The sequence below is a fragment of the Python bivittatus genome, unplaced genomic scaffold, assembly GCF_059951505.1.
Source record: "Python bivittatus isolate LINGU-HERP-01145 unplaced genomic scaffold, Pbiv_v1 ctg000410_np1212, whole genome shotgun sequence".
Lineage (NCBI taxonomy): Eukaryota > Metazoa > Chordata > Lepidosauria > Squamata > Pythonidae > Python > Python bivittatus.
The window spans coordinates 2,306,059-2,325,354 of NW_028277067.1; the positions used below are offsets into that span (position 1 = coordinate 2,306,059).

A 19,296-nucleotide genomic window follows, 5' to 3' on the forward strand; every position below is an offset into this window, starting at 1 on the left:
AAGGCATCTTCTGAGGAATAAACATCTATTTTTGTGGCTGCACACAGATGATAGCTTTCCAAAGACTCAAGGGCCATATGACATTGTTATTTATACAATGCCATCTACATATATGGATCTTTACAAAGACCAGATTTAAATATCCCTCCCTGAAGAGGTTCAGTCTAATAATTGGTATACACAGATGAGTTAAAAGAGAAAGAGGAATGAGTGGAAGCAGCAGTAAACAAGAAAAGAACCTGCAATTATTTTAGTTACATGCACTTAGGCTTAGCCACAACAGTTTCTTTGGAGTCATGGAAAAAGTGGGTTAGAAGACAGAACTGTAGAGAAGGTGGTATCATTGGGGCAATATGAGAGACAAGAATAAAGGGCAGGAAGGAAGCAGATCTTCATGGCTGAGAGAGGTACAGCTTTACAACAATGGAGTGTAAAACAGAAAGGATATGGAAGCCTTGAAGATAAGACTGAGAAGCTTGTGCAGAACCTGGGGGTGAAAATCAGAGGTCAATGTTGAGGCTGAAGATTTGCAGTATAGGGTGAGAATATTGGCAAATGCATAGTTTTCTCAGCAGAATCCTAAGTTAATACCAACACACTGAGGTGAAACACAAGCAACCAGGAAAAGAAAAGCTGTGTTATGGATTCCTCTGATTTTGAGGAGAACCTGGTGAACTCTTAGTCTGTAGATGAAGAGGTCACAGGCGGTAAGCCTCCTGTGACTGGTGAGTCAGATTCAGCACAAGTGGCTGCTGATTCACACAGCAGAGTCAGAGCCTAGGAAGACTGCCAAGCTCTAAATCATGTAATGTTAAATCATGTTAAAGAGGGCTGAGAGCAAAGAACAGCTATATTTTTGTAATGTTTTGAAAGCTAAAGCATTGCCTGGCAATAGACTAAATGTCAAGGTCAAAATAAAGAGAGCAGAGTCAAGAAAAAAGTTTCAGGCCAACAAATTGGGGCAGGAAATGACACTGTCAAAAAATGACAAAGTGAGGAGGGCTTGGGAGAATATTAAAAATTTGGCCTCAAAGAACTTAAATTTCAAGACACAATGAATTAACCAATGGAAAAATCAGAGAGGCACCTGGGAATGCAACATGGAATGGAAGGAGAAAGTTCTAGGGTAGAGAGGTAGAAATAAGTATCATCAGCAAAGTCATGATACTGAGAAAGGGTTAGGGTTAGAATAGAGTGAAAGAAGAGCAGTTCCAAACAAACAGAAGAAGGAAAGCAAGGAAAGAAAAGGAGCTTATTACTGTACAGAGTTGTTCCTGACCCATTGTCCGTAATACAAGCATTCATTTCTGTGTATCCTACCACAATCACAACACTGGACATTGAATCACAATTTTAGAATCTTCCAAATTAGAACATGGAAAAGATAAAGTTAGTTCCAAAAATGTAACCCCCATGGCTGCAGTTACATATGTATTTTTGGTAGGGCTGCAAATGGGCCAAAAGTGAATGGAAAAAAATTAGTCACCTTAAAATGTCACAAAATTTTTCACTGTTCTGATTGCAACAGACTACTATATGGCTACAATATAGCCCTAAAATGGCTTTGAAAGTTTTTCTCTCCAAATTAGAACCTGAAGAAATAAATACATGAATACTGCGAGTTTTAAGATTGGAAAAGAGCAAAACTGGAATAGAAGAAGAGAAAGGATGAGCAAATGCAGGAAAGATGAGCTAGGCTTCTATGTAGAAGACAGAATTTGGCAACATGCACAAATCCCTGTTTAATACAGTGATTACAGGTCCAATTGTCCAGTTTTTCTTTGTTCCTGGTCAACTTGAAGAACAAAATCAGAATAAAGTCACACTCTCAAGAAAAGATGCCAGCTGGGGTTAAATATGAGTTCTAGGTCTATCTAAAAGCTGTTTCAGTTGACATTTTCACAAGAAGACACTCTTTAGTACATATTGGCAACCTCTTCTGCACTTACACGTGGGCACTGACTGTGTACTGCTGCCTATACAGGCAAACCTGAACTTGCTTGATTTATTATTATACGACCCAGAGTTCCAGAGAAAACCAGTCATGGGTGTAAATCAGCCTATAGACTATATATGTTATATAAGTTGGGACCTTGAGGCTTGAGTTAAGGAGCTGGGCAACAGTGTCTTCCATGCTGCCCCATTTCAAGGCTGCCTGGAATTTTCTAAGAGCTAAGAGGAAGCACTAAAGCTAACAAGCATATGTGAAATTATATCTGGGTCTCCTCTCCCCTCATTCTTTTCAGCATCTAGATAGCAGCATCTACTTGACTCTGATTGGATTTAAAATGAAGAAATAAACAGGTTCAGAGCTGATACGTACTACCTGGTATGACTGCAGGGAAATTCCAGGGCTGTAAACTATACTGGGATATTTTGTTTAAAAAAGAAAAATCCCAGAAGCTGGCAGTGGCAAAACTTTTCCCCACATTTACATGTAGCTATGAGGAGACAAGCTCAACTCACAGGTGACTCTACTTTTACTCTTATATAATTGAAACTGATTTTATTGTTAATTTTATTATGTTATACAGTGAAAATAAGTTATAAACAAGCTATGGCTAAATGTAGAAATGAGTCTGCTGTGTCTTCATTTCATCTGTTTTGGCCTCATATGAGCCACTGGATCTACTGGTTGAATTTATCTAAGTACGCTTGCCTAAATGACAGCAAAAATGCCATTTAGGCCACACTGCCACACCAGCACCAACCTTGTCTTTGCAATATAGAAAGTGGAAGGCAGCTTTGCCATATCCTAGGGTTTTTATTTTTGTTTTTGCTAGTATGATAAAATATATATCCTATCAAGTTTCTTTCTAAGCTTCTAGGCTGCTAAAGAAAATCAGGAGTAATTTACTAAACCATTTCCTGTATTTGGTCTGCACTATTTCCTTTCTATGTTACCTTATGCAATATTTAAGAAATCAAAGGAAATTATTAAAATTATTTATGCAATACTCCCAATTCCAGTACTCCCTGTATTTATTACAAACCTGCCAGTATTGGATTGACTACCTGTCCAGGAGTGGGAGCATGGAAGAGAACTTCGTGGTTTGTTCCACAGAAATACAGTGGTACCTCGGGTTACGAATTTAATCCGTTCCGTGACTCTGGTCGCAACCCGATTTGTTCGCAACCCGAAGCAAATTTTCCCATAAGGTTCAATGTAATTACCGTTAATCCATTCCGGCATCCGCGGACCATGCGTCAAGGGCGGAAAAACGGCCGCGGACCGCGCGGCAGGGCGGAAAAACGGCCACGGACCACGTGGCACGGGCGGAAAAACAGCCGCGGATCGCGCAGCAGGGTGGAAAAACAGCCGTGGACCACGTGGCACGGGCAGAAAAACGGCTGCGGACCACACGGCAGGGCAGAAAAACGGCTGCGGATCATGTGGCACGGGCGGAAAAACGGCCACGGACCGCGCAGCAGGGCGAAAAAACAGCCGCGGACTGTGCGGCAGGGCAGAAAAACGGCCGTGGACCACGTGGCACGGGCGGAAAAATGGCCGCGGACCATGTGGCACGGGCGGAAAATGGCCGCGGACCACGTGGCACGGCGGAAAATGGCCGCGGACCACGTGGCACGGCGGAAAATGGCCGCGGATCCGGTTCGTACCCTGAGGCGGAGTTCGCAAACCGAGGTAAATTTTTGCGGCCGGAGCTGGTCGCAACCCGAAAAGTTCGTAAGCAGAGGCGTTCGTAACCCGAGGTACCACTGTAATGGCCTTCATGCAACCTGTGTCAGGTTCCTGGTCAACGGGGACACCTAAGTAGCTCATTCTTTCTAGATGTTCTTGCAATACACCACCAAAACAAACAATGTTGCCTGCAGGATAAAATATCATAACTGGCTGGCTGGCAAATTCATTATCATATCATTGAGATACACGTGGCAGATTCATACCTCTCTCGTTGAGTTCATATGTCTGGATGATATGATGAGCTTGCTGCAAGCTTGCTTCTTCACCTTCACCCTGGTCATGCAGAAATTCCTGCAGTTCCTCAGCAGAAAGCACACAATCCTCGCCTGAGTATCGGTGGAAGATGTCTTCTAGCTCAGGCCGTTTCATTAGCCGTGTACAGAATTCTTCAATCTCATATTCCTCCAAGCGGTCATTATTTGATTTGTCACACTCCTGATAAAAGAGAGACAGCAGAATAAATAAACGGCAATGAAAACTGTATCAGAGGCACCTGATCAGCAACTGAGTGACTTACATGGGAAAAGGCAAGTTTTAGGACTTTCCCAGCCTGGTGACTTTTGGATGTACCGATACCATAATTCCCCGATGTCCCAGCTAATACGGTTGTCAGGAATTCTGGGAGTTGCAGTCCCAATGTATTTAAAGTATATCAGTTTGGGAAAGACTGCACTGTACTAAGAGCTATCTGCTTTTTCCCCTTTAAATTGCATTTAAAACCGGTAATAAAAACAAAGCAAATCTGCATAACTTATACATTGTTTGGTCTTGTCTTTGTAGCAACAGAAATGTGAAATTATGAAAAGCATTAAAAACTACATGGATTTGGAGTGAAATATGACCTGGGACCCAGATTCCATATTATTTGTTATCAAAAGTTGGATTAGTGAAGAACATAAAATCACCAAATAAAGAGACAATGCTGCCTTATCTCATGCCCATGGATTGCATGGAGACTTTTGAACAGAGACTTTTGTACAGAGCCCTGGAGTTAATAACCCAGCAAGACAGAGAGGCCTACAAATTCAAGTGTAATGAAAGGGAGACTAAGAGAAGTGGACTAGTATGTTCCATCTGTTCATTATGGCCCTAGGACTGACCAAGTACCATGTTCTGTGTGGGGATGCTCTCAAGGTGATTCAGAATCTTCATTTAGAGTAGAGCGGGTAACGTGTTGGACTAGACCAGAAGACCCAGGTTGAAGACCACCTTTAGCATGGAAACTCCTCCCTGGGTGACTTTGGGCCTCTCTTGCTCTCTCTCAACCTATAACCTTCCTCACAGCATTGCTGTTGTGGAGATAAAATACAGGGAGATCCCCAGGTAGACTTCATTGTGCTCTTGGAAGAAAACAACATGTTAGAGCAGGGATATTTTTTCCTGTTTCCCCTGACACCCATCAATTAAGCTACTCTGATCTTACCCTAGAAAGATCTGGGAAAAATTGATAAAAGAAGGAAGGAGCTAAGAAGGGACAGTGCCTGAATAGGCAGCAGACCACAGGAAGAACGGAGTGATCTAGCAAAACAAGAGCTTGACTAGAAGGCCAGAGAAGGAACCTGGGCAAAGAAGGAAACCAGAAAGACAGAAGTCCTGGATTCTATGGCTTAACACAGGCAATTTCATCAAGTACCTTATCCAGAGAAGATATGTACAAGTGGCATGCCACAACTTAGAGGAGATCACTCATATCTTCTTTGACTGCCAACTATATCTTCAGCTAGAGCACAGCATTTAATGTCACAAATTGACAGAAGAGCCCATTGGGACCCCATCAATAAGCTACCTTACTTCCTCCAAGATACAAACACAGGGAGAGTAATAAACACTGCCAACTTTATAGCTAAAGCTATTCAAGTGAAACTTTCCTATCTAGATCAGATTGGGGTCAATTGCCAAAGGGATGATCTTACCTGATTATTTCACTGGATATTTTTATATCCCAATCCGCTGTATTATTTTATCTCATTTTATTTGATATGGTAATTAGACTAATCAATAAACAATAAACAAACTAAGCTAAAGAGAGACTATTTAGAAAGGAAAGGCTAGGAAAAATGCACAAATTAATAATATTGGCCTGAAAGAATCAGCCACTATAATTTGTATAATTATTTTAGGTAACCTTTCAATCTATACTATTCGCAAAACATCAAGTACATCCATGGTAATAAATCAAAACAATTTAAGGTCTATCTAGATGGATAGTGCTCTCAATCAAAATGTATTGTGAAGTTCTCCCATCCATTCCTTTAACAGATTTTTCTAATTAAAGAAGAGAAACATGATCATGATAAAAACAGTTACAGACACATGTGGATCCTAGACAAAATTCTATGAATGAGTCTAGAAATAATCTCAGACAGCAGCTGGAAGGAAGGAAGGAAGGAAGGAAGGAAGGAAGGAAGGAAGGAAGGAAGGAAGGAAGGAAGGGAGGGAGGGAGGGAGGGAGGGAGGGAGGGAGGGAGGGAGGGAGGAAGGAAGGAAGGAAGGAAGGAAGGAAGGAAGGAAGGAAGGAAGGAAGGAAGGAAGGAAGGAAGGAAGGAAGGAAGGAAGGAAGGAAGGAAGATGCAAATCTCAGACTTCAAACTGTCTCATCTACAATTCCTCTGTTGTAGTTATTTAAAAATGGTATTTAGGGTCATTAGAGAGACACATTTCTCATGACCTTTTTTTTAAAAAAAATAAGGAAATAATAATTTTCCTCCAGAAACTCAAGGCAGGGGATCTCTCTTCATTTTACCCCAACAATAACCTTGTGATGTAGGTTGATCTATGAAAGAGTAGCCCAAAATCATCCAGAGAATTTCCATAGCTGATAATAGATATGAATCTCAGTCTTTGTCCAACACTTCAACTACTACAGGAACTATGGAATCTGCAAAGGTGCCAAAGCACCTTTTGTTCATCAGGAATATGAAACTATAGATGAGAATGCCACAAGATAGAACCCAAAAGGCCAGACAGAGAATAAAGTTTTGCCAGAAAGTACCTTGAAGAGCTGGTAGGCATAGATGTCATTCATATCTATGTTTACTATACGCAACATGTTTTTGATCTCTTTGAAACTCATCTTATTGTCTTTGTTCTTGTCAGCCTGGTGTAAGATGCCATGGATCCAGGTGGCGCTTGATGTAAGGAAAGTGCAAAAGAACTGGGAACCATCAGCCTTCAAATTTAATTTCACTCTCCTTCTGTCTTACATAGTTAATTCAAGAAAACAGTGAGGGCGGCTAAGAAGATGAGTCTTAAGACAGACTCTTATGAAACAAAAGAAGAGTTGGGGCATGTTTTACCTGGAGAGGACAGGGTTCAAAGGCTATATATCAGCCATCCACAAATATTTGATGGCATAAATTTCTATCTAGTTCCTGGACATATGATATAAAAACCCTTACTAAATTCAAGTTGTTAAAAAGAGAAATTCCTGGCAGTAAAAGCTGTTTCAGAAGAAAATAAACTGCTTCAAAAGTCAATGGATTCTTCTTTGTTAAGTAAGGGCTTTCAAACAGAGAATGGTTACACTTCAATGACATCACTGCCACAGATTCCTTCACTGATACAGGTTGGACTAGTTAGCCTTGGAGGCTTCTTTCAAACTTTTGGATTCTATGGCCATTTCCCCACTTATTGGGGTATCATAGCATCCCCCGTCATGGTTGGAAGTATATAAAGCCTGTCCTCATTTCCACTATTGGAACCAACGATGGTTGGATAACTCCAGAAGATGCTACGCTAGGGGGAAAATGCCGATTCTAATTCTAATTGCTTCTTTTATGCATCACCAGTGTGTAGCAATTCATGGAACCAAACTCCAAATCCAAAATGTGGCTCCAAATCCCATTTCAAATATGGTACTATATGTATTTTTTAAACTTAGATGTCTGGTACTTAACATTTGTAGTGATTCAGCAAGAGCCTCTTTCTCCTTTCTAAAATCTATACCTCAATTCTAAGAAAGAACAATACCACCACACTCCTAAGTCTTTGCAGGTATAGAAAGAAAGGATATTGCTCAAGCTTTTCTCGCTGGCTCATGGCTTCACATCTGGCCATCAGTTTTGTGAGTCCTCTCACCCACTGCTGGGCTTCAGTCCCAGTCCGGGCAGCCAGATCCAGGTTTTTCCGTTTCCCCCTGAAGACAATAGTGAAGCACTGCTCTTCCGCAAAAGAACCACCAAATTTCCGAAGCCCTTCAGACTGATAACCTTCACGTACACCTTCAACATGTAGGATGGAGACTGAAAGACAAGGCATCAAAGGGAGTCATTCATGGAGAGAGATCAAAATTAAATGACAAATTATATTAGGCATTCTGGGTATCTCAACTCACCAAATTCTTACCACTTTCCAGTGAAGAATTTTTCATTTGCTATAAGAAAGCTGAGAAAGGCTATGGTAAAGCATATGCTTAGCATGCAAAAGGTCCTAGGCTCAACCCAGAACACTTCAACATAGGGCTGGGAAAGCCAGCCCCTGAGACCCTGGAGACCTGCTGTCATAAGTGCCAATCAACCCTCCCTGATCTGATGCCTCTCAACATCTGATTCCAACTCCCATCATCCCAGATCAACAGAGAGAAGGTGAGTCTCAACTAGATGGAACAGTGGTTGGATATGATACAAGGCAGTTTTCTTTGTTTCATCTATTGGAGGAGTTACAGTGTCTGGAATTGTGATGGAATGGAATTATGAAGGCCACACTCAGGGAGGGAAACATCCTCTTTCATCTCCTGAAGGGCGGGAAAGAGATAAGAGGATGAGGCTGGCACCTCCCTGAGGAATTCACTCTGTGTTGACTGGCTGACCCTGGGAACTAGTTTCAGTCTGGGAAGATTGATGTCAGGCCTAGCCAAAGGAACTCCAGGAGACCATGCAGATTCAGCAATGTTTATTAGCTACAACCTCTAGCAAGAATCTTCCCAGACTGAAACTAGTTCCCAGGGTCAGCCAGTCAACACAGAGCGAATTCCTCAGGGAAGTGCCAGCCTCATCCTCTTATCTCTTCCCCGCCCTTCAAGGAGACGAAAGAGGATGCTTCCCTCCCTGAGTCTGGCCTTCATAATTCCATTCCATCGCAGGAATAAAGGTTTTATGATGCTAAGCCTAATGCCTGGGCAGGATGGGAATAATAATCTAGCAGTCCTAGAACAGGAGGCAGATCTCAGGCCAGGATGTGTTTTATTTAGGACTTTAACTTGTTCAAAGGTTTCTCATTTACCATTATACATTTTACATCAGAGGGAGTTCATCCCAGACTGGAAGTTTCCATGTGTCTGTCAGGTATCCACTAGAGGCCAGTTTACATTAGCCTCCTAATGTTCTTTTGGAAGTTCTTATAATTTGGAAAGTAGGAAACAGGAAGTTTTAAAAAAAATGAAGCAAGAAATGGAATCTGAAATTCCAGAAATTTTCAGCCCTCTTTTCTCCTGGAGAATGATTGAAGTGATTCCTTTTAAAGATTTAAAAATACATACATTCTCGTTGCCTGTAGTGCCCACAGATCCTCTCTCCCTCTTCCCCATTCCAAGTGATGCTATCTTGTGACAGTCTTATTCTGAGAGGAAAAGTTAATAAGAACTCATGCAAGAATTAAGTAAAAATGTAATTAGTTCTGCCACTAAAGTCACAGCCCAATGTGAAAAAAAAAGCAAGAAGAAAAAAAAGCCACCTTTGAAAGCAATAGCAAAAATGGTGAGAGTGGAGTCAGCACAATCCTGCCACTTCAGGGTAATATCTCTCCTGAAGTCACTGCCTCAGGTTAGTAATAGGCTTCCAGGCCCAATTCAGGAGCTGGTAATGACCTACAAGCCCTATACACCATAGCATCAGGCACTACCTTGCTAGAATTGAATCTGCCCATCCAGTCAAAACATCGTGGAAAGGCCTAGTAAGGTGAGGAGGACATGTATGAGACAAAAGGCATTCTCTGTGGTGACCCCCTTATTTTGGAACTCCTTACCCCTGAAGGTGCATTAAACCTCCCTCTCTCACAGCTTTTAGAATATTTTTAAAAACAGTTTTACTTTACCACTTTTCAACTCTAGCTAAGTCTTATTGGTGTCCATTGTGGGGGAGACTTATCACTGTTGATTTACTGCTACTGTTGCTTTTAGAATTTTGATTTATTTTATTGTTGGGTTTATACTTCTAACTTATCTCCACCCAGGGTCATTTGAGTTGGATGGGATATAAAAACTCTTAAATAAATAAATAATCTGCAGTATACTTATTACTCTATAATCTTTTGCATCTTATGTATCAGCATTTCAGTCCAAGTGAAACCAATCCTAGTTATATTGGCCAGTTTGCCCTACAACACTTCCCACTGCTTAAGAAATACCCTCACTTCTATTTGGCCATGTACATGAATCAGATTTGGAGGATTTGAATCTCAATGTGTTACATATCAACACAAAGAAGGAAAAGATATAGTAGTTGCATTATGTCTTTTAACTAGTCCTTGCAGATGCACTCTTACTCCGGGTGATGATTTCAGAAAGACAGCTCTTGGTGTTACACATCAAAAGCATTATGCAGTCTTCCATCATTTACTTCTTATCAAATTTTCTCTGGAAAGAAAACCAGTACAGTACAAGTAGTGGAAAAGAATGGGAGAAAAACTAATTAAAGGTAATCTCAACATTTTACACAAGACTATGAATGAGGCACCATGACTGGCTATACAGTAGAAGTACCTCTGGAAGGGAGGGAGGAAAGAAGGAAAGAAGGAAAGGAGATTGTTAAGATTGTTATCTTAACAATCATGAGCAAACTGCACCAAGCATACACATGACTTCTGCTTGAGAGTTTTACATGTGACATTCCATTAGCCACTGGATAGCTATGATGGAATGTGCAACGGACACTAAGAACATGACAGAAAGAGCAACATTGTTATTAGAGGGAGTTGGAACATTATAGAAAACATTCCTTAGTCCAGGGGAGGGGGGGAACATTAGAAAGTAACTCCACCTCAATTATGCCAGGTATAAATTAATCTGGAGAACTGCTTTGACAAACTTTCAAGATTCTGTTACAATGCCCCTCTAGCAATAAAGATATTTTCAGAAATCTCAGTGGTTCTTGTTTCCAGGTGAGGATCTATAGTGGACTAGACATCCCTGAAGGAGCAGGGACGGCATTGCAGCAGAGATTGGCCACCAAATGGCAAATTCTGGCCGGCTCTGTCTTTCCAGATAGAGATATCTTGAGATTGCCCACTTGCACTACAGATAGCTGCTCCTTGTGACTAAACTGCAGGAACTGAGGTTTTTGCAGTTGACTCATGAGTTGAGCAGCTGGGAGTCAAGGGATTTCAATAAGTTCACAGCCATGATACAGCCTATATGGACACAAGGTTCGCACAAGCCTCACTTTCTTAAACACTTTTGGATGTAATTAATTTACAACTAATAAGAGATTTTCTGAGCGGCAGGATAAGAGAATTCCACTTGGTGAGTCAACATTCTTTCTGGACTAAAAAGGAAAAAAAGGGGGGTTTAAAGATTTAAAAACTTTTGGCAAAAAGCTTAACAAGGAGTGGATGTAAGAAAGTTTAAAATGGATAATGGGGATAGATTTTCTTTTGAAAGATTATTTTTTGGGGTGAAAGTGCTTTGGAATAATATTGGAATTAAAATAGACAAATGAGCTGGACCTTTGTAGGAATGTTTTTTTGTTTACTATTAAAGAGCGCAGACAATTGTTGGAGTTTACAAAAACAAAAGATAAAAGTAATATGAGCCAGACTGTGATGCTGACTATAACTATGGAGTGCCATTTGAGACGAAAGTATTAAGGGCACAGGAAGACAAAACAATAAAAAATGGTGGGGAGGGGAGTTTGCCTTTTACTCTTTCCCTTGTTATTGAGACTTTTGGATTACAATATTACAATGGAAACCACCAGAAAAGCAGAAAAAATAGCAGAGGGGAGGTTAGGATCACTAGAGCAACCTGAAGAGAGAGAAATTATACCAGATTTACTTCAGAAAATGTTTGAGGAACTGGGCAATAAGTTAGCTGAATCACTTGATACTAAATTGGCAGCTTTTGACAAGTACACCTTTCCCAAAACATTTTTTTTTTTTGGAGCAACAGTTCCTCTCATCGTATGTTTTTAACTTGTCATTCTACCGAGGCACTCAAGATAGCCCCCATGGTTCTCCTTTTCCCCATTTTAAGCTTGCAAGGTAAATTAGACTGAGAGAGTGTGCCTGGCCCACTGAGTTACTCACTGAGTGTTATGGCATGACAAGAGCACCTGACTGACAGTTATCACCGGCAATTTCATGGTCACATGCCCAAGCAAGTTTGCATTTCTAAAAACTCTACACCCAAGCTCTTAAGTTTAGCAGTGAAGCAACAATTCAACATATTTAATCTCTGCGCAATTTTCCCTTGCCTCACCCTGTCCTAACAAAGTAGTTACCTTTCAAAATGCATTCCAGCAAAGCAGGAATACATAAATAAGAAATGTCCAAAGAAAACAAACACATGTCTTCCTACCTCACACCCTGTCCTAGAAGGAATCAACCTTGAATAACTCATACAGGGGTCAGGAGAGCATAAGCGTTTCCTGTTTCAAAGCAGCTAGTAGACAGAGGGTGGGAAGAGCTACTTTTATAAGTTAACAGACTAAGCTGTGAATCAGGAAGTCCTCAGCCACAAATCTTTTTATATATAATTGACCATTTATTCATCTCCTTCTCCTTCCATCTCCTCCCTACTTCTTTTTTAAGAACATTTTGCTTTCATTGTACAAAAAATAAGCCAGAAACAAAGAACTAAAACAGAACAAAATTAAAAATAAATAGGAAAACAAAAACAACAGTCATATCCATCATATAATAAAGACATTAATAAAATAACTCAGTCTTTAAACAACATATTCAACTCTGACCATGTGGAAAAATAGTTGTCCATTTCATAGTTTATAGGTGGAAAGTAAACACATATCATTAATCCAAGATTTAAAATCATCTATGGCAGAAACTTTGCATTTTCTTCATACAAAGTGGATTACCAGATCCATAGCTATTGTATAAAACACCCTAAAACTATGACAATAAAGGGAAAAATGGGGAGAGAAATACAACCCCCATATGAAATTAATTAAGGTTAAGATGGTTGCTATCATATGGTGCTTTATGTGGGACCTGGTAGACTAGAATGTGATGGGATTTCTTTAATTCTTTTACCTGGTATAACAAAGTCTATGTGTTATTCTATATCTACTGGAAATCATTAATCTTCTGTAAAATGATATAAAAGTAATTTTGCTGGGCTTTCAAACTCCATTTTTTCATATTTGAATATATATTTCATATTTGACATAAATGGGAATCTGAAACTGACAATTGGTGAGCACAAACAATAAAACCTTGTAGGAAAATGATCTGGTGCCAGTTTTATATTTAATTACTTTAATCCCAGGAAAGACAAAATCTAGCTGTGATTACCTGTGAGGAAAGAACACTGTGTAATGACAGAGCTAGGATTTTTCTAAGATGGTCAGGTTTATAGTTTTTCTGTCTTGTTACAGAACACTGATTGTGGCCCCCAATAAGCATCTAGAATGGACCTTTTAAATCACCACAGCTAACACCTTGTCACACAATGGTGGAAATCTCCAAAGCTATGGATCAGAAGTAAATCTGTAATGCTTGATCCATAATTAGGAAGATGATTGTCCAAATCTCTCTCTCTCCCCCCTTTTCTCTCTGTCACTGTAGTCCTCTTCCATGCCAAATTTCATCATCTTTTCTCATCAACACTAACCTTCCACCCTAATTTGGGCTCATCAACATTGGATTGTCAAAGACAGGAAGATGGCTGAATTCTTGATTCTGGAGTAGGCAACAGTATGATTTTCTAAGTGTTCAGCCCAAAAATACTGCCAATATTTCATACAAATTTAATTTAAACTGGTGGAATTAACAAGCTTAGTAAAATTGGGGGTAATACACTTGTAAATACTCTGAAACTTACAAATATGTTTGGAGTGAGCCTTTTTAAAACGAGTCTCAAACCAGATGGACATCCCATCTTCAAGAAGCCTGTACAGCCTTTGTTTCTGGGGCTGATAAGTCTTGACTTTCCAGAAGAAGGTCCCCTGCAGCATCACCTTAATATCTTCATCATCTGTCAAGCCTGGGCAGGATGAGACAGGAGGCAAATGTGAAACAAATTTAGTACTTAATGTGTATCTTGAAATAAAAGAGCAAGGAGGCACTGCTTTTCACCATGATTTAAAACTCAATTCCTGGATTTTTGCCTTCAGGGCAAACCTTGGAACCTGTAAAATACTAGGACAAATGAACTTTTCATTTAACCACAATCAGCCAACACTATCTAGAAGAACTTAAGAGACAAGAAAAGAACTACAGTTGCCATTTTCCTTTCTGCATAGACCTTGGTTTTAAAAAGTCTGTATCCTGACATTTCAGAAGAATTCATTTGGTGGTAAAGTTTAGAAACTCTTACTTTAAGATACAATTATCAATGTCCAACCTGCACATCTTCTGATTCCTTGTCAACGCCAATATGATTCAAGACAATAATACAATAAAAATGAGCCAGTACTCAATTTCCAGAGCAGGTAGATCCGAAAGATTAGAGGAAGACAAAGACAAAAAGGGGGTGATGGTCAGGTTCCAGATCCAAAAGACAAACAGCACAGGCAAGTACTCAAAGAGACAAGATATTTAGGTTGATGAATCAAATCAAGATCTACATTATACAGAGCAAGTCATGCCCTTACTGGGTCTTGAATCTATTGATCCAAACTGCATTACTGTATCTCCAATCAGAGTATAGTTCTGTTAATAGCAGAAATAGCCAGAAACTGTCATTTTCTAGAGCTGACCCTGAGGCACAGAGAGAACTGCGAACTTGGAAACTACAGCTGGCACAGAATGCAGCCACCCACCAGCTGACAATGGCCTACCCATTTCAGCAGAATAACAACTATTATGCAGGAATTGCACTAGTTCCCAGTAGGCTTCTGAGAGCAATTCAAGGTACTGGTAGTTTCCTATAAAGCCCTCCATATGACCTTTCGGAGGTTCTTCTCTAGAAAGAATCTGTCTGTCCTACACTTTGGTATGCTCCCTAGCCATGAGAGGATGCGCTAAGTGCCCAACCTGTGAAAATTTGTGGGGTCAGGACCCAGACAGCAAGCTTCTCCTCATTCTGGAGCAGCTGGCCTTCTGAGGTCACCCTCTTGTCCTTTAACAAACAGATGGAAAAGTTCTTTTCCACAGGGGATTCAGAGAAGAGGTTTAACTGAGGATGTAAGAACTGCGGTACTCAGTTCCCAACGAAAGCAACTCTCACTGAAATCAATGCTGGTTCAAAGAAAAGTTCATTTATTGAAAAGTAGTTAACAGCTCTAAAGCATAGCTGAAACTGAGTCCCGCACGCCAAAACTTAATTTTACCTCACTCCCATTTCAAACCCCCCCGCTTCAGCCTTGGAATCTGTCTTGTGCATGTCGAAGATGTCTTCAGGTTCTCATGTTGGTATGGCCTTGGGCATTCCTAAGAGCGAGATAACAGTTCATCTGTGCCTAACATTCACATCCCCATTCTTCCCCTCCTTCCTCCCTCTCTCTTTAATGGCAGAAACGATTAGCAGTATAAGTGATTGATTGTGAGGGTTCTGACAGAGGACAGCAACAAATATTTACAGTATTTTAATGTTTAGTTTGCATTTTATTGAGATTTTAATGCTTGAACGCCTGAGTCTTACAATTAGGAGGCATAAATTATTGTAATCAATCAATCCCTATACTACCTGAAATCAGCTAGGAAAACTAAGACCATGAACCATGTTTTGTATCCTATTGATAAGTAAGAACCCTTCCATATCAATAACGGGCTTATCAAATGGACAGCTCTACATAACTGGGAGGCAGAGGAATATTTAGTTTGATGAGTAAGGGGATGTGCAAGTCTGTTCAGAGTGGCAATTGTAAGTCATTCAGGGTTTGAACAGCTTCTGTGACTTGGATACACTGGACCATAATTCCTGTCAACCCCAGCCTTCACGGCTCAGAGGATGATTGGAATATGGAAAAACACTGAAGCACTGGCAAAATGCACATAAGTGAATTTGGGAGGCAGGGTTTTTTCAGTATTACTTTTCATTGTGGCTTAAGCTTTCTAGAAACAAAAGCAAAAAAGAGAGCAGTATTCTACTTGGAAATAAAAAATGGAAATACACACAAAAAAACCCTTTCTTGCAGGATGCGTATGACCAAATACATTCAGATGGACACTTTAATACATAGAGTGCAATGCTACTGCACCCTTTGTTATGGGGAAAAGACAACAACTATGGTTGATCCCTGACTACCAGTTCTGATATCCAAACAAAAGGACAAGAAGATGAGGATTATACTCAGTATTTAATCTCCAGGCACAGGGATTAATACCACATCAAAGGTTGCCTTTTCTGCTAGATTTAGAGATTATCTGGGCAATTGTGTTGAGGGATGTTTTATATTTCTAACTAAATTATTACCCTCCATTTTCCAATCACAGTTCAGTTTGCTGCTTACATAGTTTCAATGTTTGGATAACAGAAAAAAATATAAAACAAAAACATATACTATATTATTATATATTAGGTAATGCCAAACCCAGGGTGGGGCAGGCATTTTCCTCTGCCAGCCCTGGCCTGCTGCCCGTCCAGCAGAACGCTTCATAGCGTTTCCTGAAAACTATCAGCAGAAATAGTTCAGTTCCTCTAAATACATGCAGATGGAGGAGGAAAGTAATTGAAGCAGGCTCAAAAATGGATTCACTTAGATACCATTAAAAAAAAATAGAAGTAAAGCAGCAAAATCAATGTGCAAACAGACACAAAAAAGTGCACGTTACTGAAATCTGGATTATTCAAGATAGGTATGAAAATGTCTGAATAAATCTGGTTTTTTTTTTTAGAAAGGGAAATATGGTTTAGATGTAAGGAAAGACTAGCATAGAGTTGCACATAGTTTGGAAATATTACTACAATAATATATCTCAGCAGATAATGTAAATGAAATTTATTCGGGATTTGAAATGTTCTGTATACATTTACATATACAAACAAACATACACGCATATGTGGCTCAGGCAAGCAAGTGCAGCTATGGGATTTGTGGAAGTACAAGTATGAACTTCACCAATATGATGCACTGGGGGTTTGTGTGTGTGTGTGTGCCTTTGAGTCAGTGTTGATTCCTGGAGACTGCCTGGACTAGTCCCTGCAGTTTTCTTGGCATCATTTTCAGAAGTGGTTTGCCATTGCCTCCTTCCTAGGGCTGAGAGAGAGTGACTGGTCCAAAGTCACTCAGCTGGTTTTGTGCCTAACGTAAGACTAGAACTCACAGTCTCCCAGTTTCTAGCCTGATGACTAAACCGCTACACCAAACTGGCTCTATAATGCACTGTAAAAAGGGCATCAATTATTCAAGAACCTGGCAGTCAGCCAGACCGTCTTCCAAAATATTCCCTTGCATTCCCCCTCTGTTTCTTTTCCCCTACAGAAACTGAGAATATGCCTTGATGAAAGCAACTCCCTTGACATCATATTCTGGTTCTCTCCAAAATATGTTGCATTTATCCTGCTACCTTTTTCCTCAGGCTTCAGACCTTCTTGGAAGCACACTGCCACTTGAATTTCTGGACTGTGGTTAACTGACTCTGTCACACAGCTTTAAGAAAAGACGGCGCTCAAAGGGGCTCCCAATCTGGAATATCAACAGAGACTGGCATAGAATACAACTTGCTGCCTCCATCTGTTCTCATTTTCTATACCTGAGAGCAACAAATTGTTAACAGGCAACCTGTACTACAGAAGAATGAAATTAGAATCAGATTAGAACAGTTGCTGGAGTAAAGAGGCTTTCTGGGTTCAGGGCAGGGAAAGGTCAGGCCAATATTTTGTGGATTTTATTTTTATATCTAAAAGGTAACTCCAAGTGGTACATCTGGCCTAGCTAAGGGAGACAGGAGACCAGCCAGCTCATTCAGCAGTTCCTTGTGTTGCTTCTCCTGGAGTAAGAATGCCTAAAGTGGACACTTGCCTGAAGAACTGAGGGGTGCAGAAGACTCCCCCCCACCAACTTTTCAAGCAAGCAAAAGTCCTGTGTCTACTCTACACTAAGCCAATCCATTGAAATTACCACAGACTAGAATACCAAGACCCAAACATTTTGCCCAAACACAAGGTGGTATCCTCATGTCCATTGTCCTACTCCTGCAAAGAAATAGGTAGTTAACTGTAACTCCAACACAGCTAACAGATTAGCTCTCTCTACCAATCTGGGCAAGTTAAAGGATATACACACATCTTTCTTCTTTAATATCTCAACGCTACTGCCTCCTGGTTCAAGTTTTTCCCTAATGGAAGATCTGCACCACACATACTCACATAGGCATACAGTAGTTCAGCCAAAAATGATAACAGCAAGAACAACTGAGGAAGAAGTTGGTATTTAGTAAATGAGCAAAGCTGTATATTCCATCTATGGACTCTACCACCTACTGTATTGTGATGGTGAACGTTTCTCCAGTGAAGAAAATAGAAAGTGCCTCTCAGCTCAGAAGTAGACAGTCAAGACAGATCCTACAGCACAGAGTACCATGGACAAATAAAAGAGACTGAAGAATGGGGGGTAGGGGGCAAATGGCCAGTTCCTAAATCTGTAGTTGTCTCTCCTACCCCAAATCATCAAAACAAAGAATCAGAAATAAAGAGGACAATAGGTGACCATCTAGATCAGGATTTCTCAACCTCAGCAGGTTTACAGTATGTGGACTTCAACTCCCAGAATTCCCCAACCAGCATGCTGGGTAGCATGACAGGCAGCAAATGGGGAACCAGCATGCTGGCTGGGAAATTCTGGGAGTTGAAGTCCATACATCATGAAGCTACTGGTCCAGCTCATATTTCTGTTCATAATATCAAGCCCTTTCTGTGACTTTGGTACATGCCTTTCAGTTCTAAACCTAAAAGAGAGGTCAGAAATGGAGTTGTTTTCTGTACTTCAGGCAGGGTAATTTCTGTTTGATGGTGAGAAATGACCTCCTCCTGGTCTAGAAGACCCCACTTTAGGGTAAAGAAGTTAGTGTTATCTGTTCCAAAAAGGAACACAGAAGTGGTGCAATCTTTCTGGAAATCATGCAAAGCCATGGGGTGCTGGAATGCAATGGGGTGGAGGACAAAGGATTGGGAATGTTGTTGATAGAAAAATGGGCAAAGGTTCCTGTTTGCAATCCACTCGACTCCTCATAGAAAGAGCTGCAGTTGTGTTATTATCATCATCATTCTAGTACAGTAAACACAACCAAAGCTCCACCACATACAGTGTTATCACTTTTCCAGCTGTTTTGAAAAAGAACAGTCAGTGTCTTTTTTTCTAGCCTTTGACTGCAGCTAGAGATTTTACTGATCTTTTAACAAGGAACAATCACTGTGGTTTAAAAAAATATTTCTCCTGGCTCTGATGCTTAGCTACAACGCAGAGAGGACTGCAGAAGTTTTGATTTTGGCCAGATCAACTTTCTGTACTTTCCTTTATTCATCCCACCTCCTCCTCCCA

General features: G+C 40.4%; 1 protein-coding gene across 1 annotated transcript in view; it reads right to left on the reverse strand.

The window, feature by feature from the left end:
* The window catches only part of PLCD3 (phospholipase C delta 3), a 58,244-nt gene that overhangs the window by 16,800 nt on the left and 22,148 nt on the right, over positions 1-19,296 (reverse strand). Inside the window, exons 2-5 of the mRNA XM_088143358.1 lie at positions 13,695-13,856; positions 7,716-7,944; positions 6,696-6,825; positions 3,907-4,138 (exon numbers count right to left, since the gene is read on the reverse strand). Coding sequence (XP_087999484.1) covers positions 3,907-4,138; positions 6,696-6,825; positions 7,716-7,944; positions 13,695-13,856 — 753 coding nt within the window. The remainder of the gene's footprint in view (positions 1-3,906; positions 4,139-6,695; positions 6,826-7,715; positions 7,945-13,694; positions 13,857-19,296) is intronic.